Source organism: Pelobates fuscus, chromosome 2 (genome assembly GCF_036172605.1).
Source record: "Pelobates fuscus isolate aPelFus1 chromosome 2, aPelFus1.pri, whole genome shotgun sequence".
In the NCBI taxonomy this organism is placed as follows: domain Eukaryota; kingdom Metazoa; phylum Chordata; class Amphibia; order Anura; family Pelobatidae; genus Pelobates; species Pelobates fuscus.
In genome coordinates this window covers 106,251,258-106,276,516 of record NC_086318.1, presented here as the reverse complement: position 1 = coordinate 106,276,516, position 25,259 = coordinate 106,251,258, and the positions used below count along the sequence as shown (strand labels likewise).

At 40.0% G+C, this 25,259-nt stretch overlaps 1 protein-coding gene across 1 annotated transcript in view; it reads right to left on the bottom strand.

Annotated features, from left to right (window-relative positions):
* MED12L (mediator complex subunit 12L) overlaps positions 1 to 25,259 on the bottom strand; it is a 442,361-nt gene that overhangs the window by 50,185 nt on the left and 366,917 nt on the right. Inside the window, exons 23-33 of the mRNA XM_063442526.1 lie at positions 22,531 to 22,672; positions 20,988 to 21,108; positions 20,184 to 20,285; positions 15,878 to 15,991; positions 14,169 to 14,368; positions 13,889 to 14,077; positions 12,824 to 12,898; positions 12,513 to 12,703; positions 10,096 to 10,257; positions 8,563 to 8,674; positions 7,269 to 7,358 (exon numbers count right to left, since the gene is read on the bottom strand). Coding sequence (XP_063298596.1) covers positions 7,269 to 7,358; positions 8,563 to 8,674; positions 10,096 to 10,257; positions 12,513 to 12,703; positions 12,824 to 12,898; positions 13,889 to 14,077; positions 14,169 to 14,368; positions 15,878 to 15,991; positions 20,184 to 20,285; positions 20,988 to 21,108; positions 22,531 to 22,672 — 1,498 coding nt within the window. The remainder of the gene's footprint in view (positions 1 to 7,268; positions 7,359 to 8,562; positions 8,675 to 10,095; positions 10,258 to 12,512; positions 12,704 to 12,823; positions 12,899 to 13,888; positions 14,078 to 14,168; positions 14,369 to 15,877; positions 15,992 to 20,183; positions 20,286 to 20,987; positions 21,109 to 22,530; positions 22,673 to 25,259) is intronic.

Genomic DNA, 25,259 nt, shown 5'->3' with positions numbered 1-25,259 from the left:
CCCAGACCACATTGCCAAATACTGTAGAATGTGGCTCCGTCGGCCTTTAGAAAAAGAGGTAAGAGCCAAATTAAGGGCTGAATGCCCACGCCCCACCATCCCAGACAAGGTGGCCAATACACCAGAATTCGACCCCTTCCTTGTGACCTTTCTAACCAAGTCAGGGAAAGACCCCCGTAAAGGTCTAGAACAGGGTCTTAAAACTGCTCAAGACAAATTGATGGATGTGGCGGGCCCGCTCACACAAATCTTCATTATTGCAGACGAGGCTTTACCAGGTGGCACATTTGACGCACATATGGTGTGAGAGTGGGCACAAAGGGCCTTATGCCTTTTAGGCAATGCCAATGTGGCAATATCAACAGAGCGGCGGAAAGCCGTCCTTTATAAAATTGATGCTAAACTTGCCGAACTAGGCACCAAAGAACTTGGTCCAGAAGCTCAAGGCATGTTATTTGGAGACAAGTTCATAAAAGAACTAAGTAAACACGTCTCTGTTTTTACAACACTGACAAAGGCACAATCCTCTATTCGCAAGGTATTTCGCTCTCAGCGTTTTTCTGGAAGAGCTGGTCGCTATAGAGGCCGAGCGACTGGCAGAGCCGCCTTCACAGGCTACAGGCCTCGACCTTCAGACACCTGGAATTCGGGCAATACCCGATTCCAACACAGACAATTTTTTCCCTCTCGCGGAACAATCCGAGGACGTGGATCCGCTCCCCTACGCGGTCGCTCTGCTACAGGTAATGGACCTTCCTTATTCTCTTATTCCTATTGCAGGCCGGTTAACCCTTTTTTCCCAACAGTGGTCTCAACTAACTCAGGATCCTTGGATCCTTCAAACGGTGTCCGGGTTCCACCTGGATTTTTCAGTCGAACCAATTCAAAATTCCCTTCCTACCCCAATAAAAATGTCTTTGCTAGACGAGTCGACTCTACAGAGCGAACTCAACGATCTATGCACCAAAGGTGCGATCGAACGAGTTGTGGGCCCACAGGTCTTCGTAAGCAACATGTTTCTGGTAAAGAAAAAATCAGGGGGTCTACGACCAGTCATCAACCTGAAAGATCTGAACAATTTCATCGTATACCGTCACTTCAAAATGGAAGGGATCCATTTATTGAGAGACCTACTCTCCGAGGGAGATTGGTTCTCTTGCTTCGACCTAAAGGATGCATACCTCACGGTGCCGGTAACACCAGCACACCGCTGCCTCCTTCAGTTTCGTTGGGAACAGACACTATGGCAGTTCACCTGCCTCCCCTTCGGCCTATCTTCCGCACCCTGGTGCTTTACCAAACTAATGAAACCAGTGATGGCCTTACTGCGGTCCCAAGGAATCCGCTCCATAATCTATCTGGACGATATCCTTCTCATGGCACAGGACCAGGAAACCCTCCTCCATCATACAAACATGACCTCCGCCCTATTGCAGAATCTTGGCTTCGTGATCAATCACCAGAAATCATCTCTAACACCGTCCCAGACGATACAATTCCTGGGATTCCAGATAGACTCCGTTCAAGCAGTCCTTCAACTTCCGGCACCCAGAATAAAATCCATAAAAAGAGACATTCGGAAGTTACTGATATCACCACACCTTCGCCTACGGGATCTAGCCCGCACCATCGGCTTGCTCTCCGCCTCAATACAGGCTATATTCCCTGCCCCACTGCACTACCGGGCACTGCAACGATTAAAGACCCAATACCTACACCAGTCGACATCTTACGACCAACAGATCACACTCACGGACGAGGCCCGGCTCGAGCTCCATTGGTGGCTACAACATATGGATGCCTGGAATGGAAGAGCCATTTTCGGATCCCAACCAGACTTCATCCTGGAATCAGATGCAAGTTTGCTCGGATGGGGCGCAACCTGCTCGGAAACCTCTACAGGAGGACTCTGGTCCCACTCAGAACGCGCACTTCACATCAACTGCCTCGAACTGATTGCAGGCTCATTTGCAATCCGCAGCTTCGCCAAAGATGCCTACAACTGTTCAGTTGTGCTGAAAATGGACAACGTGTCCGCAGTCCGCTACGTGAATCATCTAGGAGGTTCCAAATCAAAGATGCTCTCAGACCTGACCAAGGAATTATATCAGTTCTGCCTAGACAGGAATATCTCCCTGCGAGCGGAATATCTGCCGGGAACAGACAACCTCGTCGCAGACTGGTTCTCCCGCCACTGGAGGGACTCCAGCGATTGGCAACTGAATCCACAAATATTTCAGCATCTCCAGATTTGCCGGGGACCATTCAACCTGGACCTCTTTGCATCTCGCCTCAACAGGCAGACGGACGCTTTTTACAGCTGGTTACCGGACCCAGCGTGCCTTGCAGTCGATGCCTTCCTACAGAAGTGGCCGATGTCAGGGGCATATGCGTTCCCTCCATTCTCCATGATTCCACGCACGCTACAACTTCTCAGAACTCAAGGTGTCAAGATAACTCTAGTGACCCCGCTATGGCGGGCCCAACCATGGTACCCTTACCTACTGGAAATGTCAGTGGACTTTCCCCTGCTACTACCCTGCACCCACGACCTCCTCAGAGACTCGATAGGCAACTTTCACCCATTGGCGATCCAAGACCATCTCCAACTAGTGGCTTGGACCATTTCAGGGGATCGTGGAATGTCTCAGGCCTTTCGACAACTGCTCAGGGACTCCTTTGGGACTCATGGGCCCCAGGAACCAGACGCTCTTACATCTCTGCATGGCGCCTATGGAGTTGCTGGTGCTTGGAAAGGAACCTTGATCCCTTTTCAACACCTATAATTAATATTATTAACTTCCTGTCGTCTTTATTCGACCAGGGTAAATCCTACCGGACCATTAACGTGTTTCGGTCTGCTATTTCTGCAGCGCACGTTCCTATAGAAGGCTCTTCGGTGGGCAAACACCCGTCTGTCTGCAGACTTTTGCGGGGCATCCGCATCGCTAGACCCCCGAATCCCAAATATAATCAATTCTGGGACGTTGCCGTCATGCTCACGTTCTTGGAAGCTTGGCCGGACAACGAAGCGCTTTCCCTACGCCAATTATCAGCCAAATTAGCTCTCCTCCTCTGCTTGGTCTCCTTCCGAAGAGTTTCCGACATCAGGGCTTTCGACTTTCACGCCCTCGATTTCACACCAGAGGGGGTACACTTTCACATCACTAGACGCACTAAGACCAACTCATCTACCGTGAGCTACCCTTACTTCTCGGAGAGACCACTCCTATGCGTAGCCCGGTGCATAAGACACTATATCGCTCGCACTACCCTTCTCAGAGCACCTACCGGGCCCCTCCTGGTATCCTATGTACGGCCTCACAAACCAGTTTCGTGCCCTACCATTGCACGCTGGATCAAATGGCTCCTAGCCCTGGCTGGCATTGATGCATCTTTCGGGGCTCACTCGGTTAGAGGCGCAGCCGCCTCTTCAGCACTCTTAGCTGGAGGTTCCTTAGCGGAAATTCTATCCTCCGCTGATTGGTCTAGAGAATCCACCTTCCGTACCTTTTATTTTAGACACTCTCCTCACGTTTCTCTGTCCTTACTATATGTGCGTTAAAATAGCAAATATGAAGCCTCCTGTCTTGCCATAAAATTCGGGATTATTCTAGCTCCTAGTGACCGAATAATCTAAATTTTATTAAAGACAGGAGGCGAATATTTTCCCACCCTAGTTTTCTCTTCCCACCCTTCTAGGTAAGTATCCTGTACTACCTCCAATTTCTAACTATGACTTACATCCTCTCTTTCGCTAACCTAGACTCATTAGGTCGTTATTATTATAACCCGTTTTTTATATTATATTTAGTTCATTAAATTCTAGATGGTCATTTACTGTTATACCACTCTGTTATTACCATAGTTAGAGCTTGCACTAAATTGAAAGTCAGTTCACTGCATTTATTTGGTTTTCTTTTGCCAAAGAGACCATACTTTCACGATATTTCTCCTTCCTCCTAGTGTGAAGATCGCTTGCCTTCTGCCTTGACTCTACCTGCGGGTTGATCACTACCTTCATCCTTAAAGATACCTTCACCGTTACCTGTTCATCGTTTTAATGACTACTTTTACATGGTTGACTCTACAGCTGATCGGCTACATCAAGAAAGAGGAATTGGGAGGAGCCTGATGACAGTTTATATTGCTGTGATGCACTCTGATTGGTTAAACTTTTTTACACTGCTGTTAACTGTTTCTTTGCTGCTGGGAGTTTCAGTAAAGAAAGATAAGCAAATATTCGCCTCCTGTCTTTAATAAAATTTAGATTATTCGGTCACTAGGAGCTAGAATAATCCCGAATTGCCAATAAACTATTGGACTTACTATAAATCCGCGCTATTCTAATGTAATCAATAAAGTGCAAAGTGTGCGTGTTAGCTAGATATGAATTAAAACACATACATTTAGGTCTATTTTTATATTTCATAGTAAGGATTCATGAAACCATCTGGCATAATGGAAACAAGAATTTTCCTTTTAGCAATATGGGGTTATGTATAAAACATATATTCATATATAAACATGCACAGAGATATATTGGTTAGCCAGCCATAGCATTTTGAGAACATTTGGTCATAATTCGTACTTTGCATTTCAAAACTAGAGGAGAGACAGCTGCATTAAAAATAAAATAATCAATAAATCTTATATTTGTGGAAAATGCATCCAAAATTAACAATCGATGGATATTTATAACTTATATCGTGCATACCAGATAAATGCCATTTTACAGAAAATGTAATAATGAACCGTGGACTGGCCAGAGACAAAGGAAAAAAAGAGAAAAATGATAAAAGTATGCATTAGGATGAAGAAGGGAGGGAAGAGGGGGGAGGACTAGTATGCACACCAGAAGGGAGATCAGGTAGAATTGTGAAGAGGTGACTGTCCCTCATACTTATATATTAGCATGTAAGACTGTGTGGGTGACTTTGGACACTTTAGCTAGAGCTCTCATAGTGGCCAAATGTATTTCTTGTGGCTGTTAAATTCATTTAGGGATCGGGAAAGGAGGAAACACCAGGGAACCAAGAGATATTGGGTGACAGATGCCATTTTGATTACAAAATGGTTAGATCCGCATAGAGGAATTTACCACATATAGATATAGCTACCTTGATTGGCACATAGTTTCCAGTAAGCCTGTGAGAATGGCCCCATGTTATAGAGCGTGGCTGACATAGTTTGCCAGCATTCCCCAATCCGGTGATTGCAACATTTCAAATTTGAAATTACGAAAGCAATGTTATAAAGGCCAGTGTAAAATTGTGTCTAATTGACCTAAAATAGACACTGTACGTCTGACACGGAATGAGGATACAGTGAGTTATTTCAAACGGTAATATATACTGCATAACACTAATACTATACTAATTTGCCAAAATTATGGTTACGTTGGAGTCATCAGTGCAAGAAAAAAGTAAAAGAAAACCACTCTAGAAAAACCAATTGCCATCCTAGATTTAGCATTTGATAGAGAATATTCAAGAATGCATTTTTGTCAAAGATGTTTAGCCAGTCTCTCCAGAAAAGCTATTCCTTATTATTCCAGATAAATTAACTAGACACTCCCTTTTCCATAGAACATTGTATAATAATCTGTGCTTTAATCTCAGGCCACAATGGGACCTTGGGGGACTTCCAATTCTTGCAATCAACAATTTGACACCTGTCAAAGTATGAAAAATGATCTTCCAGTCCATCTTTTGTTATTTAGGAAGGTTTAAATGTAGGAGGGCCCTTTCGAGGTTTATTTCCCATTCAGGTCCAAACCAATTAATTAGCCTTAAAGATACATCCCTCCATACTGGTTTCAGATTTGAATATGTCCACCAAATATGTAGAAAGCCTGCCTGTAGTAAATCATATTAGTTTATTAACAAAAAAAAAAAACGTACTTGTAAAGTATTTAAACACTTCATGGCTTGGCAGGTCATATTCCACTTGCAGCTCATGAAGAGGATTTATGGTCGTCCCTTTCATTAAATCTTGAATACATTTCAATCCCTTTCTCCAGCCAAGATTTTACATTTATGTTCTTTTTCCCCCCTCTCTTTTCATTAAGCACCATGAAAATAGAGATGTAAGAATCTGCATAGAAATTACATAGATTCCCTTACATTGTCTATTACCATGTGTTTGTTTATTTGTATGTTCATAAGATTTTGTTTTTTCTTTGGGACATTAATAATGACGATGGTGAGGAATATGTATATGTCTTTTAAAATGTACATCTAATATTAGCTGTGAATTAAACAACCAGACGACAAGCATTCGGGATACGGCTGAAACTAGATCTGAGGGAACACTGTATAAAAATATACAGATAGTGAAGTACAGTATGCACAAGTAAACATCCGCGTGTTTCGGACGCGCCAAATTTGATTAGAATGATGCTACAGAGATGTTGAACAGCTGAGGAAACTTCATGCTGAACGAATGAGAACACAGATAATCGGAACCACCCACGGATTTGCCAATCGGACATTGGGACTAGCCCTATTTAAAGGGACTTGGAGATGGGGGGAATAGGATATGTTTTTTTGCATTCTGTGTTTTTGTACATTGCTTTTACTTGTTACTACTGTCCCCTGAGGAAGTTCCTTGCGGAACGAAACGCGTAGAACAAGACCGTTTTATTCCTATTCTGTTTTATACCTGGTGGTGTTTTTTCATCTTTTATTAGAATAAAAATAAGTGATTTTCTACCTTCAACCCGTCTGAAGTCCTAAATTGGCTATCTGGTAACGGAGAGGTGCATTATTAGCCCCCCATCATTTCGGGGGAAGCACCCTTTGAGCGATATTTATCAACGTTATCTCGTGAGTGCATCCATTTTAGCGCATGTTTACTTGTGCATACTGTACTTCACTAGCTGTATATTTTTTTGTTTTCCATCAGATCTAGTTTTAGCCGTATCCCGAATGCTTGTTGTCTGGTTGTTTATATACTGTAAAGGTCGTTTTTTCTGGGTAGCACCTTGGGAGGCTGTACTTTAACTTCTCTTTACTTGATATTTCACTACTCATATATACATTTTCTGGTGTTTATATTGTATTGTTTTTGTTTTTGTTATTAGCTGTGAATTGTCTGTATTGGATACTTAATAAAATAACAACAACAAAAAAATAGATTCATCAGTGCACATACAGTGGTTATTCAGAGCTATTCCAGACACAGTTAATATGAATACTCATAAAAATTAAGCCTAGATAATACCTAGATTTATATGTAGGATATATCAAACATGAATCTTTTCTTACCAAGTTTAGCCGGAGTTGTAAAGCCTCATGCATCATCTGTCTGGCTTTCACATCATCCTGATATTTCTCCTCTCTCCAGTTGCTCAAAATCTGAAGGAAGGATTGAAATATTTCAAATCATGAATGGATATTTGTATATATTTTAACAGCTGATATAATTTGACATTATAATGAGTTTATATCAGAACCTATCACTTGTAGGGTTTTAGCATTTGCATTTTGTGTTTATGAAAAAGTCAAAACCGACAGTGATTTTCTAAAGATTTCAATGTTTTAATGAAAATCGAGAGATAGGAGCAACCCTATCTTCGTATACACATCATATGACAACTGTATTAGAGCTGGTGTGATCTCTTCAAGTGAAAATTCTATATGTGTGTTTGCACAGAAATAATGACAGTGTTTTTCCTTATTATCACACCTGTTCATCATGGGTGTTAGCTAGATTCTGGATGGGGTGACACTTTTGCATTGTTTGATTAATGAAGGTCATGAAAAAGTGTACCAACTACACCCAACATCTAATTATCTGTTTTCTGGTGTCATGTCAATACGGTTGGCCAGGTTCGTTGGTGGTTAGAGGGGTTCCCAGATGTGCAATGCATTATTAACCACAACAGTATTGGTCTTACACATCAACTATGAACAAATGCTACCTAGGAGCCAGCTACAGCACCCCGTATTGCAGCCGCAGGAGCTCCCGAAAGTTGACCGGCAAAAGCACCAAACACCCTGGAACTGTTTTGGGCATAGGACCATGTGTACGGCTGGTCAGAACTTCCACACGGTGGCCTTTCCCCTACACTGCATGGATCTGAGCTCTGTTTGGAAAACATACTCAGCCCGAGTATAGGGGATCCGTTACACACTATTTCTATTTGTACGAACTCCCATTAAAAAGAATCAGGCCATCAACAATTCCAACTGTTTTGAAGGTTCTACTTCAAGCAAGTAGGGAACACATGTGTGACCAAACATTAGCTGTGTGAGCTTTATTGTGTTAGAGCCAATTTAAGAGAAAGTCTGTTGCAAAATACATTAAAGACCATATTCTTTCACAAATCAGCATGTGCTGTAAATAAGAATAAATAAATAATCCAGTTGTATAGCTCTGTGAGTTGTTGCTCTATACAGATATGTAACTGGTGTATTCGTGCAGAAAAAAAGATTTGTGTTTACGTATATATATATTTGTATACTTGTCTATATCATTTAGCACAGCACACTACTATAATGCAACCTGCCCCTTGCTGCAATGCCTTGCTCAACCTTCTAACATAAAGAATGGCGGTACCTGGTTTATTTGATTTTGCAGAGATGTTAGGAGGCCCTCTCGCTGTTCATCCTGTCCTTTCAGGCAGGTGAGAACCAAAGACAGGAAAGGATGCTGACTCAAAAGAGACATGCTTCATAGGAGATAAAACAATGTGTCTCAGTAAACAAATACAGTTAACAAGAAGCAAATAGCTTCCAAATCAGTGTCCCGAATCCCTGTATAAAATACTAACGTACCAAAAATTCAGATGCGTGATTAATCCAGACCTTACATTATATTTGGCTGTGCCAATTGATGGTTATGAATGTTTTATCACAGGAATTAGGATCACCTTATGGCTTAGTTTACCATTTAAGTTCCTCAGCCCTAGTAACGGGTTCTTTATTAATAACCACTTCATAGTGATATTTAGGATTTGAGTCCAATTAAGTGATAAAACCAAGATAGTCCATCTTGATTTATATACAATGTGTTCAAAATCAACTTGATAATAAACTGAGCAAGAGTTATCACCAATAGAGCCATATAGTGTTTTCTGGGGTAGGCCAAAATCAGAAATATTGGCTCCCAAGTTCCAATGGATATTTCCAATGCAATAATACTTGGAACTAGACTTGAGTCTGTGCGTTATTACTGTGGTTTTCATCCTATAACCACAAATTTCATCAATTACACATGACTTATTTTAGAATAAATGTCTATTAAAAGCTATGCAACAGTTTACTTGTATTTGGTTGATTTCCTGTGATTTAATTTTTGCTATAATTTCCTATTAATTGAATTTTGAAAAAATCATGTTTAGAATTGAAATTATATTGACTAAGTTCAGATTTTGTTCAAATGGACAACATTTGGTGAAAATGTTAAAATGCCAACCGGAATGGCAATTCTCATATTTGCTTAAGCCAATTCTGGTTGGAATTCAGTCAATTCGACCAAATCTGTATCATTCATCGGAAGTATTCAATGTATGGTGTAAAATCAGAACGTTTCTCACCTGAATCAAATACAAAATATATGATTCAGAATATGTACAAAGCAACAATTTTAAACTAAATCAGGACCAAATGCATCCAGCAGGATGCACATTTGCAAATCATCATTCACTTGATAAATAATAGTGAAGAGGGGGGAAATAACCTAAGAACCTGTAAAAAAAAAAAAAAAAAAAAAAATATGTATACTATCAGAAGTCTTTTTTCTTCAGCTTCATGAAAAGGCCAAAAAAAAATTACAAAAAAAATTGCGTAGATAGATCGTATTTTTAAAAGTTTTACGTGTTGGGGCCCTGATTTTAAGCATTTGGGTCTGTATTTCAGTCATCCTGCAGATTTTGGTCTGGCTGAAACATGGACCAAGTTAAGGCTCTTTCATAGCCTGCTATGCAAAATCCAGACATTGTTAGATAGTGTAAACAATATCTGGATTGGAGGCTGAATGACCCCGAACACAGCCAGATGGTTTGGCTTGTTTGGTACGGGGCCATTCGGACTTTAGTGAATAACCCTAAAAGTCTATAATGTGTTTAATTCATTAATAAATGTTGCTTACCTTTTCTGTTTTTGTCTATCCCTTTCTTTTTTTGAAGATGACCCTAAATGTTGTCCTTTTTCCAGTTCCTCTCCTGCTGCCTTTAACACCCTTCCTTGAACAGAGGTAGGTAGTTTAGCAATGAGAGGGGCAACAAGCCAGACACCTCTACGTTCCGAAGAGCTAGGATAATGACATATGTTACTGGTCATACAATGTGTATGGTTTATTTACAGGACAAAACTGAGGATTTATATTTATTATCATGCACTCTAGATGTCAAAAGTTCTATAACTCATTCTCTTGTATATTGTTTTATTACACGTTGGCACTTCATAAAAAATATGAAAATAATATCAGGATTAGTTCTTTGGGCTGCTGCCAGTAGACAAAGGCCCTTGCATGGTTACTAGCTATTAACAAGAGCCGGGATTCTGATTACATTAATGTCTAGGTTGCAAATTACAGAGGAACCTCGGAACTTGAACTTAATCCATTCCAGAAGGCTGTTCGAGTTCCGATGTTTTCGGGAACCGAATCAACATTTACCATAGGAATTAATGTAAATTTGTTTGATTCGTTCCAGACCCCCAAAATAACATAGATGGGGATAGGTAACTGTTCTCATATTTTCCTCTTTCTCCTTGCATAATAATTCTGTCCATACCCCTTCACCTTTTACTTGTGTCCCTCTGCCCATATATCTTCTAATAATTCTGTCCATATCCCTTCACCCTTTACTTGTGTCCCTCTGCCCATATATCTTCATCCCTCATGTGTGTCCCTCTGTACTCCGGTTTTCCTCTCCCTATATTCCCATCTCTCCCTTTACATATTATTATCATGGTGATATTTATAGAGTGCCGTCAAATTCCGCAGCGCTTTACAATGGGTGGACGAACAGACATGTAGTTGCAACCAGAGAAGTTGGACACCCAGGAACAGAGGGGTTGAGGGCCCTGCTCAATGAACTTACATGCTCGAGGGAGTGGGGTAAAATGACACAAAAAGGTAAGCTCCACTGCCCATATTTCCTCATCCACCTTTATAATTAACTTGTTAATTGTTAAACATCCACCTTTGTGAATGCCGCGTGATGTGTTCGGGTACCGAGGATCGTTGGCGTACCGAGACTTTTTTTATGCAAAAATTTAGTCGACTTCCAAATTGTTCGAGAACGGAAACGTTCAAGTTCCGAGGTTCCACTGTACTTTGAATTAGTACAGTAATTGTACAGGTAATTGATTTATTGATAAAAGGTGAAATCAATTCTGTATAATTGTCCATGGACTGTGACGTACACGTTTTACAAGCATGAAAAGTCAGACAACATTACAGGATTCAGACTTAAAGAAGAACTGTCACTTACCATGATTTATAAATGTTATATTAAAGTATCTAACAAAGTGTCTTTTTAAGACCAGAGAAATAAAATGAAATCTGGAACTGAATGCCTCAATCATAGATCCCTATTGATCAAGCTCTGCCCTATTGAACATAGTATGTTCTATGTTCTGTTTCTCCCCCTACAAAGCAATGTGCCCTGACTATGTGTAAACTGGAATATATATATACACACACACACTGAACAAAATAACGCAACACTTTTGTTTTTGCCCCTATTTTTCATGAGCTGAACTCAAAGATCTACGACCTTTTCTATGTACACAAAAGGCCTATTTCTCTCAAATATTGTTCACAAATCTGTCTAAAGCTGTGTTAGTGAGCACTTCTCCTTTGACAAGATAATCCATCCACCTTACAGGTGTGGCATATCAAGATTATGATTAAACAGCATGATTATTGCACAGGTGTGCCTTAGGCTGGCCATAATAAAATGTGCAGTTTTACTGTATTGAGAGGATCCGGGTGGGTTCCAAAAACCAGTTAGTTTCCGGTGTGACCACCATTTGCCTCATGCAGTGCAACACATCTCCTTCATATATGGTTAATCAGGTTGTTGATTGTGGGATGTCTAATCACAATGCTTCTCCATAGGATTGGCTGAGACTGTGAAGGAGGCAGATCAGGGGCAGAGCCAGCACAATTCAAACATAGCCCTGACCAACCAGCATCTCCTCATAGTTGTACATTGAATCAATGCATCTCTATGAGGAAAGTTCAGTGTCTGCATGTAGAGGGTGGAGACACTGAATGTTGTGATGCACACTAGGCAGCACTGGAAAAACATCTAGTAGCCATCTGAGGAGTGGCCAGTGACGTTATCAATAGGCTGTAGTGTAAACACTGCATTTTCTCTGAAAATACAGAGTTTACTGTAAAAATCCTGAGTGGAATTATTCTACTCACAAGAACAAATGGTATAAGCTGTAGTTGTTCTGGTGACTATATTGTCCATTTAAAGAAGACGTAGGAGTGCTTCCCTTTCTTTTCTTTTAACTGTATGTATATTATATACAAATACCAAGATAAAATACCTTAAGAATGCAGATTTTATTGTCTGTCTTGTATTGTTAGTTTCAGCATGGCCAGCGCAGTTTGCATTGAATAGACTAATCCCAGAGTTATTCGAGGCACTGTTCAGTTCTGCGGATTGTTGAAAAACTTCAATAGTTGCTTTGGCTATGTTATCCAAAAGGGTGTTCATCTCAGCCACAGAGTTGGAACCCTACACAAATGCATTAAGAGAAAGGCTTAGTGACACTGCTCCCAGAATACTTTAGCGTGAAAAAAGGCATGATTTCCATTACATACAATGTTAACTGGAGTCTAGAGAGAAAGTACTAACAGGTTCCTTCATGCATTGCTTCAACATCAACTGAAGCTCCAGCCATGACTGTCTCAGAGTCCACTGATCGAGATTCTGGAGAAGGAGGAGAAAGCAAGATATTTTTTTACAAACCAATCTGATGATATCCACCTGTTTTTATTATTACAATGCCAGGAACACACACCAGAAGATTTTTTTTTTTTTTTAAATAAGAATAAGAAAAACATTCTACAAATGTTGTAGATGGTAGAACAGTTAACAGAGCACAAGAAAGAAAGACACGGTGAAAACCAATTTGCATGTAGACATGCTCATTAGGTAAAAACAATCATCTGTCATTTAGATCAGTCAAAACACTTTTAATGATGTATAATGAACATGCAATTCTACGAGTTTTTGTGGACATCTTCATAAAGAAAAACATAGTATCTAAGGGTAAGGGCACATAGAAACAAGGTGATAAAAGTGCAAAATAAAATGAGAGCAGAATGTTATAGTACTCAGGTAATAGACACTAAGTAAAAGAGAAGGAAGGTAATATATACCTGAGTGTGAACGTTTAAGTGTATGAATGGAAGGCGACATGATTGTAGGAATGTGTAAACTGAGGTTAGAGATGGAGGGGATCAAATCGAACACATCAACACAGAGCAGAGCATTGGGACCTCAGTTATTTTGTAATGTGGCCTATGCTATATACCAGGCCATCCTTAAAAAACGAGTTATGGTGACACAGTCTACACGAGGCTTAGGATTTCTCAAACATACATATAATTATCTTATTACATCTAGATATCTCTATGCAATGTGCTGTTGCCCTAAAAGTAAAAAAAAAATAAGGTAAATGTATTATAAATTATAATTGTAACTATAATATAAATTGTTATTATAAATATAGATAAAATAATTCATTAAGCACCACAGAATGCTTCTTTACTATTTATGATTTATGTTACAGAAAAATAATTTACTAATAATTTATAATTGAAGTGTTTCTTTAAAAGTGTACGTGTATTCTAGGCTGTTCTCATCGGGATTTGAGTAAGTGACATAATCCATACATCCATTCTAGCACGATACTACCTGCAGGATGTGCTTAATATGAAGTCTCTGTATATTGTCTCCTTCTATACATTCTTTAACTCCGTGAGGATAACAAATCAGCTGAAGCAGTTTGCGGGCTTGTCTGTTTGAAAGAACAGGATCCAGAATAAGATCTTTATCAGTACACAATCTCTCTGGTTCCTTCAGACAGTGATCTCCAACCCACTCCTAAGGATCACAAGTGTTAGAAGAAGAAAAAGGAAGGAATATAAAAGGTATCTTGTGACATGCTTACTAGTTATAAATGTGTGCAAATTACCTGTTGGCAAATGGTTCTCAAAACATATCTAGCATATTCACTTAAACTGGCTGTTTCTATGACAACGGGTTTTTCAGAGGATTTCAGTGTTTTCTGCACACCTAAGAGTTCATCACAAGTTGGATCTTCCAATAAATTGTTCACACTGACTTTGTCTGATTTAGAACACCTCACATTGTTGCTGCCGATTTCAGCATCACCTGTAAAGGGGACGATATATGAACGCATGCAGTTATATTTGTTGCAGCTAGGTGGTGATATCTGCTTACAAGTTCAAGATAAAACAGTATTTATGCAGTCTGATCTGAAGCCAAGAATGAACTGGATTTCAACTTGTATTATAGATTCACTGTCAAGGTCAAAAGGGTATGTTTGTAGATAAAAGCCAAGAGAATTCCTACCCTTCAGTAAACGTAACACATCATAGTTTGAGACAATACATGGAGCACTGATAGAAGCCAAGACCATTGTTGTTTGAATACATCTGCACAACATTTTATTCAACTCCTCGATGCTTGTTTTTACAAGTTATAAGCACACATTCAAAAAGTAAACCAAACACAGAGATTAAAGACAGTCAGGCAGAGAGAGAATAGAGGAGCTAAAGGGTGCAGAGAGGTTGCAAAATGGGATAGAAAGTCCTAATAAGTAAATTTTTCACAATCATACAGACACGTACACACATTTACAGTGACACATAGTAATACACACATGCAAACTGACACACATACACACACTCATACAGACAGTCATACAGAGACACAAACACACTCTTACAGAGACACATATACACACACACACATACAGACACACTGAAGTTAGAGGAACTCTCAATGAACACCAGAAGATAGGAGCGATCACTTACTTCCTGGAAGGTGCTCATACCTGATGTTTGGTAGCAAAAGGTTCTACATACAGCTCCTTTGTGGCCTGCTCTGTAGTGAGGTCATGATTAGTTTGCGTTGCCGGGAGCAGTGTTTTGAACTCAGCTACCTGGTGTGGTAGAGGCAGACATTGGGGGGGGGCAACCAGCAAGTAATAACAGTGAAGACTCTGGTCGACATAGGGTGCATGGTCCTTGGCACTGCCCACAGCAATACAGATAAATAGGAAAGTTCAGTAAAAAATATTAAATTCCTAAGATCCTTTATTTAAGGTGTCAAAGAAAAAGGTGACATTTTGGCAAAACCAGGTTTGAGAAAGGCCTTGCGTGGCCAAAACATTACCCTTTTCTTTGGCATCTTAAATAAAGGATCTGTGAATTTAAAGGTTTGTGAAGGACATTACTATTTTTCTCAGCCAACCAGGTACACCCTTCTTCGAGGCTTCCTTATATAAGCGTTGGAGAAGAGTGGATGTGGAGGGGCAGAGCTAAACGGCACTGGATTCCAGAGCTTGGGGTTAAATTGTATGTTAATGGTCAGCACCAGATACCTCCTACCACCACCACAACTTAATTTAATTAAGTTGTTATGGTGCCCAGAGTGTTCCTTTACCTTATTGTAACTCCACTACCGAAGGACCGGGACTCCAGGCTGCACGCTTAAAACCTTGACTCAAGGGCAGAGAAGAAACGGTTTGAGTATTGCAGCAGGATGACCTGATATTTCATCAAAATGATAACAACCCAAAAAAATACAGTATCATATAAATATAGGTATTTTCTATACATTTTTTTATTTTTCATTACATACCGTATGCATACATACCTAACATCAATATAGCTTTTAGGACAGCAAACACTGCTCCTACTTCAATGCTGTTATGAGCTGCTGCCAATAGGTGGCGATCACAGGAAGAACATATTCCAGGGTTTGACTTCCCTATGAATAACAATGGATTTTATTTTTTTATTTATAAAATATTTTCCCAGGAAAGATGCATTGAGATTTCTCTCGTTTTCAAGTCTGTCCTGTGCCCACAAACACTACATTGTTACAATAGGGTACAATATAATATTACAAAATAAATACTATATATTTATACAGGGAGTGCAGAATTATTAGGCAAGTTGTATTTTTGAGCATTAATTTTATTATTGAACAACAACCATGTTCTCAATGAACCCAAAACACTCATTAATATCAAAGCTGAATATTTTTGGAAGTAGTTTTTAGTTTGTTTTTAGTTATAGCTATTTTAGGGGGATATCTGTGTGTGCAGGTGACTATTACTGTGCATAATTATTAGGCAACTTAACAAAAAACAAATATATACCCATTTCAATTATTTATTTTTACCAGTGAAACCAATATAACATCTCAACATTCACAAATATACATTTCTGACATTCAAAAACAAAACAAAAACAAATCAGTGACCAATATAGCCACCTTTCTTTGCAAGGACACTCAAAAGCCTGCCATCCATGGTCTGTTCCCCATCAACATTGCGTGCAGAAGCAACCACAGCCTCCCAGACACTGTTCAGAGAGGTGTACTGTTTTCCCTCCTTGTAACTCTCACATTTGATGATGGACCACAGGTTCTCAATGGGGTTCAGATCAGGTGAACAAGGAGGCCATGTCATTAGATTTTCTTCTTTTATACCCTTTCTTGCCAGCCACGCTGTGGAGTACTTGGACGCGTGTGATGGAGCATTGTCCTGCATGAAAATCATGTTTTTCTTGAAGGATGCAGACTTCTTCCTGTACCACTGCTTGAAGAAGGTGTCTTCCAGAAACTGGCAGTAGGACTGGGAGTTGAGCTTGACTCCATCCTCAACCCGAAAAGGCCCCACAAGCTCATCTTTGATGATACCAGCCCAAACCAGTACTCCACCTCCACCTTGCTGGTGTCTGAGTCGGACTGGAGCTCTCTGCCCTTTACCAATCCAGCCACGGGCCCATCCATCTGGCCCATCAAGACTCACTCTCATTTCATCAGTCCATAAAACCTTAGAAAAATCAGTCTTGAGATATTTCTTGGCCCAGTCTTGACGTTTCAGCTTGTGTGTCTTGTTCAGTGGTGGTCGTCTTTCAGCCTTTCTTACCTTGGCCATGTCTCTGAGTATTGCACACCTTGTGCTTTTGGGCACTCCAGTGATGTTGCAGCTCTGAAATATGGCCAAACTGGTGGCAAGTGGCATCTTGGCAGCTGCACGCTTGACTTTTCTCAGTTCATGGGCATTTATTTTGCGCCTTGGTTTCTCCACACGCTTCTTGCGACCCTGTTGACTATTTTGAATGAAACGCTTGATTGTTCGATTATCACGCTTCAGAAGCTTTGCAATTTTAAGAGTGCTGCATCCCTCTGCAAGATATCTCACTATTTTTGACTTTTCTGAGCCTGTCAAGTCCTTCTTTTGACCCATTTTGCCAAAGGAAAGGAAGTTGCCTAATAATTATGCACACCTGATATAGGGTGTTGATGTCATTAGACCACACCCCTTCTCATTACAGAGATGCACATCACCTAATATGCTTAATTGGTAGTAGGCTTTCGAGCCTATACAGCTTGGAGTAAGACAACATGCATAAAGAGGATGATGTGGTCAAAATACTAATTTGCCTAATAATTCTGCACTCCCTGTATATATTTATATATATATATATATATATATATATATATATATATATATATATATATAGATAGATAGATAGAACAGGAAAATCAGCACTCCCAGGTAATTCACATACTAATTCTTTAGTTCTTCAGTCTGTCCTGATGAAACGTTGAAATTTTTCTACACATTTGCCAATATTGGTGTTCTCTGGCAAATGCCAAACGTCCTGCACGGTGTTGGGCTGTAAGCACAACCCCACCTGTGGACGTCGGGCCCTCATGGAGTCTGTTTCTGACCGTTTGAGCAGACACACGCACATTTGTGGCCTGCTGGAGGTCATTTTGCAGGGCTCTGGCAGTGCTCCTCCTGTTCCTCCTTGAACAAAGGCAGAGGTAGCAGTCCTGCTGCTCAGTTATTGCCCTCCTACGGCCTCCTCCACCTCTCCTGATGTACTGGCCTGTCTCCTGGTAGCGCCTCCATGCTCTGGACACTACGCTGACAGACACAGCAAACCTTCTTGCCACAGCTCGCATTGATGTGCCGTCCTGGTTGAGCTGCACTACCTGAGCCACTTGTGTGGGTTGTAGACTCCGTCTCATGCTACCGTGAAAGCACCGCCTGCATTCAAAAGTGACCAAAACATCAGCCAGGAAGCATAGGAACTGAGAAGTGCAGTAGTCACCACCTGCAGAACCACTCCTTTAGCTGGCTATACTGTAGTCATCTCTGTTGAGCATAACTTATATTAAATGAGCAGGATATTCTATATTGAAGTATGATCTTTCGGAATCTAAATATTATGGCAATTTAGGCTCGAAGGAACATTGAAGGCACCATAACCATTTCAATGAATTGAAGCTTTTATGATGCTTGCAGTCCGTGGATGTCAAGTCCTCCTGCATCACTTCTAAACAGTTAACTCACCATTTAGTAGACATTATCTGTCCCTGGTAGACTGCAGCCCAGTCTCCAGTGACAATATTTTGGAAATGGATCTATGCTTTGCTTCATACCACACCAGGGTAGGCAGTAACATGCTGAAATTTTCAGCTGAGTACTCTCAGCCAATCACTGCCCTAATACCTTGCATTAATTAGTAAGGTGCAATATGGAAGCTCAGCTCCATCTCCACCATATTGTCATTACGTGCTGAGCTTCAGTCTGCCAGGGACAGAGAATCTCTACAAAATGGTGAGTAAACTATTTAATAATGATGCAAGGCCAGCACCCGTGGTTTCCATGTACCATAACCACATCAATCAGTCAAAGTGGTTATGTTGCATCCAGTGTTCCTTTAATGGATTAATAACTAACAAAACCACTTCATGATAATTATTACAGATCAATTCTAGTTGAGGCCAGAATGTGAAAGTAAAGTGCCCTTTTAAATAGTTCTTCATCACTGTAGACTAACCCTTGAGATAATTGCACACCAGAGGAAATCAGGGCATGGTGGGATTCTCCTGATGAATTTGGAAATGTTTGAACTGTCAACGTATTCAACAGGATAGAATCATGCAGGAAAACATAAGATTTTATCTCTGTGGATAATATTACTAGCTGTAGGGTTATTTTGAGCAAAATAGTTTTTTGAAAGATGAAACCTAACAAGCAAGCTAGAAGATAAAAGTGGGCAACTCAAAGAAAAGTTTTTTTTGTATTTCACTACCGCAACGGCCATTGGTTACCTTAATATTAAATTGAATTCCAGAAGATAATAGTACTAGAAGGGAACTACTTCCACCAATCCAACTGGTTGGAAATATCAATTAATAGTGATGCTCAACTGAAATTAAAAGGCTGAGAACCAGTGTTCTGGCTCATCGTAGTCTTTAAGAGAGTGTATGCTATAAAATTGTACAAAGACAATTTCATGGATCAGTGAATATAAACACATGCTTACAGAAAAAAAAAGTAAATAAAACAAAATGGCAGCAGTGCACTGTGTTTGTACTGTTACGATTTCCTGCGTGTTTTGATGTTTCTGGAGGTCCCCATAGCTTTGTTTTCTATGATAGTCTAATATTTATGAATATTTATTCACATCTCCAATTTTAAACTCTTGGCTTAGTTTCTTCCCAAGGTCACAGTAAATCCTGACAGCACAGGATGATCCTGACGGTTTATAATGGTAGTTAGACCTACCAGATAGAGAGATTATATAGCCAGATTTTCCCTTCTGTGAGGTTGACTGGGGTTAAACCCTTATGAACCGATAACAAATCCTGTCAACATCACAATATGGGCCTTGAAGATCTAATGCCAACATGAAATATCATATTTTAGTGTCTTCAGCTGCACAGAACCGTCTTAAGGCTAATTTAATAAGATCTAATTTAATAAAATATTCTATTCCATGGTAGGGACTCTAAGAACCAAAATGATATGATGGAAGAGATTGTCAGTGGATTTTTGGTCATGCATTAAACATTTTATAAGGACTAAAGTCTTGCCAACATAGAGCCTGTGCATGTAATGGATGCACAGATAATTACTTAAGTGTAAACTCACCATTCACTGGAAGAAATGGAGAGGCTTGAGGTGTTTTTAAGAAATGAAGAAGGAGGCGACATGTCATCCTAGCCCCAGGTTCGGCATCGGGATCACCACAAGCTGTGGAAAAATACTCATTCAATTTTCATTTTCACAAGCTTTTCTAATTTATCAAGCAGATTAAAATACTGCAATTCTAAAAACGAAACCAATGGAATCATATAACCCCTGTGCACAGCTAAAAACATTAAGCTGTAGAGTAATTTGTGGATATGTGTTGTAAATCAGTGGTTCTAAGCCTATATTTTGGTCGGGCAATAAACATTCATGAAATTTGCTTGATGACTCATTCTCCAATTGCAATATAAGCTCTAATTAATATATATAGTGCCTGAGGCCTGGTGAAGATAAATATTGTAGAATGCAGAATCAATGAACATTATAACACATTGTTTTGTCTCTAAGTACAAAAACAACAAAAAGACAAAAACACAAATCTGAATTCTGAACGTTTGCAGCAAATCTGTTCTTTATTTATATTAAGTGGAAGTGTATGCTGTATGTGTTACTAATAACTTTCACAGAGGCACAGTTTGGAGCTTCAGGGTGCAGACATGAGAAAGTTAAGTTGTTACAAAGAATGTAGCAGGTGGAGGTTAAGAGATCAAGATAAGCAACAGGTTTAGTAAGAATAAATTACAATATTTAGTGAGAAACATGTTAATAACTAACCCCTCCAATGACTGGTGTCAGATCTACACCGTATGGACACTTATTTAATGTTAGGTCATTAATCGGGGATTAAATACAAGAAAATGCTACCTGCTGCAAGAAGAGATGGAAGGGCGACATGCTGCACCACATCTTCCAGAGAAAAGCATTGTCGTGCTATTAGAATTGCAATAAAGGTGGCCAGCGAGTCATGAAATGAGAGGTCACTAACCTACAAGTAAGAAGAAACAGACAATGAGCAGGTGGTTGAAATCCAGAAACACGTGTGCTAAAAGCAGAGCTAGAGCCACTGGAGGAGGGCAGAGATGCAGAGGCAATGTCTTGTGATTTGTGTATATCAGATATACTCTTAATTGTAATAGTCATATAATTATAGATCGTTAAGACATACATACATGTTATATTTAGAAGTAAATCCATATGTAATTTTGTCTTGTTTTGATCTTATTTACATCTAACAAAAATGGCTGGTAAATATAAAAATAAATCGTTATTACTTCACCTTTACCCTTGCAGTCTAGGGGTGCCAAGGTGTCTGTCCAGATGCCAGACCTTCCAGACTTACAAATATGGTCTTGATGTCCAAATGAAGGACGCTGCATTGCATGAGTCGTGTGGGTGAATGCATGCACATTTTGGATGAGCGAGATGTATTCTTCAGATAATTTATAGACGTTGTCTGGTCATTTCACCAGCACAAGGTATACATTATATGTGTTTATCTACCCACATGTCTTGTGGAAAACAAAAAGACTTTAAAATGTTGCCTTCTTACATCCCCTTTTCAATTCAGAGTGGAGTTATTTTAATTCTTCAGTACCACCAAGGCCCAAGTTTTAGCTATAAAGTGATGTAGCTAAAACATGCATCAACATGTCCCCAGTCCATCGGGTCGTGGAAATTCATCCACACAGACTAAGCAGCAAGTTCACAGTTCACTTGACTTGGACCTTTGGCTGAACTTTGTGTTTCCATTGAACTTGTTGTGGTCCAAACAGAATTGAGCTCCTGCCCAGTTAATTTACAGAACTGATGATATTTTAGGCTGAATTTACAGTAGTAAATTTCCATCTAACAAGAGTCATATATTGAAGGAATTTGTAGTTAAACACAGCATTTTGCAGCACATACATAGTAGCCTCACAATGCTTTCCTGTGGCATTATCTCAGCCAAAGAAGCAAAGCTTCATCGAGGAGATTGGCGCTGCGAGGGATAAAGGTAAAAGTAAAAATACCTTTTTTAATCCTTGCGGTGGGGCCTGGTCACCTGAACGGTGACTATGCCACTAGACCATTAGAAACACGTTGTTTTCAAGCATTACACTTTGAGGCTTATTCAATGAGATATGATGAATGAACAACTGAGAGACAGACTAAGGTAAGACTGTATTCAAAACTATTATTTTGACATAGGTCTTCAACTTATCAACAAATTCTTAGTTAGTTGGTTTGTAGGACATAGTGTAATAAGAGCAGAAAAACATATCACAGGAAATTGTAATAGTCACACATCAAGCATAGTCTAGCACACTTGGAGGATCTTTAGAACCGAAGGAGATGATAAAAGCAAAGCAGAGCATGTGATCTTTACAGACACATATCATAGATATATAATACAGTTAGTGTCACTTACATCCACGCTGCAGAGTAAATCATTAAATCCCCACACGTGATTGGAGGAACAGCAGAGAGCCTTCAAAACCCCCAGCCACTCTGAGCTGAGCACTACACAGCAGGCGTTCAGTTCTGCACAGAGATTCGATATATCATTGATCCTAAAGTTACAGACAAAGAGAGATTGTATCCATTAGGGTAAAACGTAATGTTGAGCCATTAAAATATGCCTCCCAATTGTCCAGCTTTTGGCGGGACAGTCCCGATTTAGGGTGCTGTCTCGCGGTTTCACTTTAATTTCCTAATGTTCCACATCATTAGACACACTGTGCAGCAGGCACTAGGGCCATGCAAGGAGTGCTTCAGCAGCGCTCCATGAAATTATCCTGATAGCTGGGAGCCGGACAGTCTGCCTATCAGGTTGGAACCCCACCCCTTTTTCGGGATGGGTCACCCTTTCCCGGGTAGCCTCGCCCCATGTGGGTGCGCCTAATTACACCCCCTCAGGACTCCACCCACCCATCCGATCTTGCAAAGGCTGCATGTAGGGAGGTATGTTAAATGAGCTAATCAAGCAAACACACAGGGTTATACACAAACTTGAACATTGCTGGGAATTCAATGTGAATTTCAAAATGCAAAAATTCATCAAGTCAGTTATTGGTTCAGTTTGACTATTTTAGTCTTACATTTTAAAATGACTTTGAATTCACTCTCAATTCCCAGAAATGGTCACTTTACTGAATAACAATGAAAGACGTTGCAGAAAATGTACCTGGGTAATTATAAAATGAATGACTTTGCAGTTTCATGTAACAGTGCAGGTTTAATATTAGTAAACAGTTTTATTTAGAAGGATTCAAAAGAAAGTTGGGATAAGCAGAGAGCACAAAGACAAGTAAGGGCCCTCCTGTAGGCAATATGTGTGGCTTACAGCAGCCTAGAGGAGAGAGATTGTTTGTAGTGAGCACGCACAACTATAAAGGTATCTTACTATAACAGTTTATAATCGGCATAAGCCACATGGCACGCCATTTAAACCATAATTATTTACTGTGGCTTAAATATACTCCATGTAATTATATTGATACACATGATAAAGCAAATAGTTGTATAGTAGCCAATTTTGTATTCGCCCACTGCCTCTTTCTCAGTGTGAGCATCCGAGAGACTAATGCAAGTTAGAATCGCCATGGGTCTCTGTGAGCGTTCTTGGGGTAACAAGGTTACCTAATATTATTTTGTAGATACAACTCTAATTAATTCAGGATAAAAAGCAGAAACTTCAGTAAAAAGTATGAGGTATGCAAAAGGCCACACATCCTAATAAAAAACAGGTGTGACAAATGAGAAAATAGGAAACCATGTTTACAAAGTATATTACTATAATTTTACTAATTTATATAAATATGGTATTGTTTTATCTGTAGCACTTGGAACTTCGAAGTGTACATTCAGTACTCTGTCAATAAACAATTTACAGACATGTTTTCAATTTATTTTGTTCATGGCACTAGTGAAAAGCGATTCACTATACATACAAATTTGAACATACTGCTCTATTGGGCTCATACCTGGACACATTTTTCTGTCCAACACATGAGAAAGAGAAATATAGAAACATTTTCAACAGAATACTATAATTGTAAAGAATGGCCAGTATTAAATCGATGTATATTTCAATAAGAGAGCATAAAGTTCTGGGTCTGACAATTGACTTAAAGCGGAACTATAATGGGTGCATTTTTTTTTTTTGCCCTCTCCTTCGACTCCTACACATTAATTGTCACCCTAGTCATCCTTTTTTAGCTCTTGATTTCGTGCCCTGATCTATGTCCTAAGAAGAAAAGATCACAGGCACTCCAAATTCAAGCCGTATGCAGCTTTAATGTAACAAAATGCAACGCAACATTTCGACCACAAAGGTCTTTTTCAAGCTTGGGGAATTTGGAGTGCCTGTGATCTTTTCTTCTTTGTATATTATCCTGGGATTGCTGGTCCTGATCTGGAGCACCCTTGGCCATTTGGACTGAGTGCGGTTCCCACTATCTACTCTGATCTATGTCCTACTCTGATCTATGAACCATCTTACTGTTCCCTGGATGACATGTACCGTATAGGCTTCATTTGCCCACATAAGCACACGCTGTGAAATTCACGTGCATGTCTAGTTGTACACTTGGGCATTCATGATTGTCTGAGTTTCGGAGCAAATTTTGGCTATTTGTCCATTTGTCAGAAAGACTAATGAACGAATAGAAAATACTAAAAATTAACAAGTACCGAATTTCAATTCATTTCATTTGTTTAGTTTATGACAAGGAGGGAACTACTGGCTCGCGGCTCCCTCTTTGTAATATGTAAAAAAATAGAGCCCCCCATGATCCCCTCATTCTATGGAGGTCAATATGCCCCCATATTAGCATAAGTTAGATTCAAATTTCCCTGCAGAGACAGACTACAGCTCAGGTAATTGAGGGATGGGGGAAAGACAGCAGGGAGACATGGGGACACTGAGACACTAGGGGTCACAGACACTAGGGGACACTGGGATACCTGGGGACACTGAGACACTTGGGGACACTAGGAAACACGGGGACGCTGAGAGACATGGGGACGCTGAGAGACATAAGGTCATTGGGAGACACATTGTGACACAGAGACAGAGCCCCAAAGTCTCCCAGTGTCTCCGAGTCTCTCAGTGTCTGTGTTCCCATGTCTCTCAGTGTCTATAGTGTTTAAGTGTCC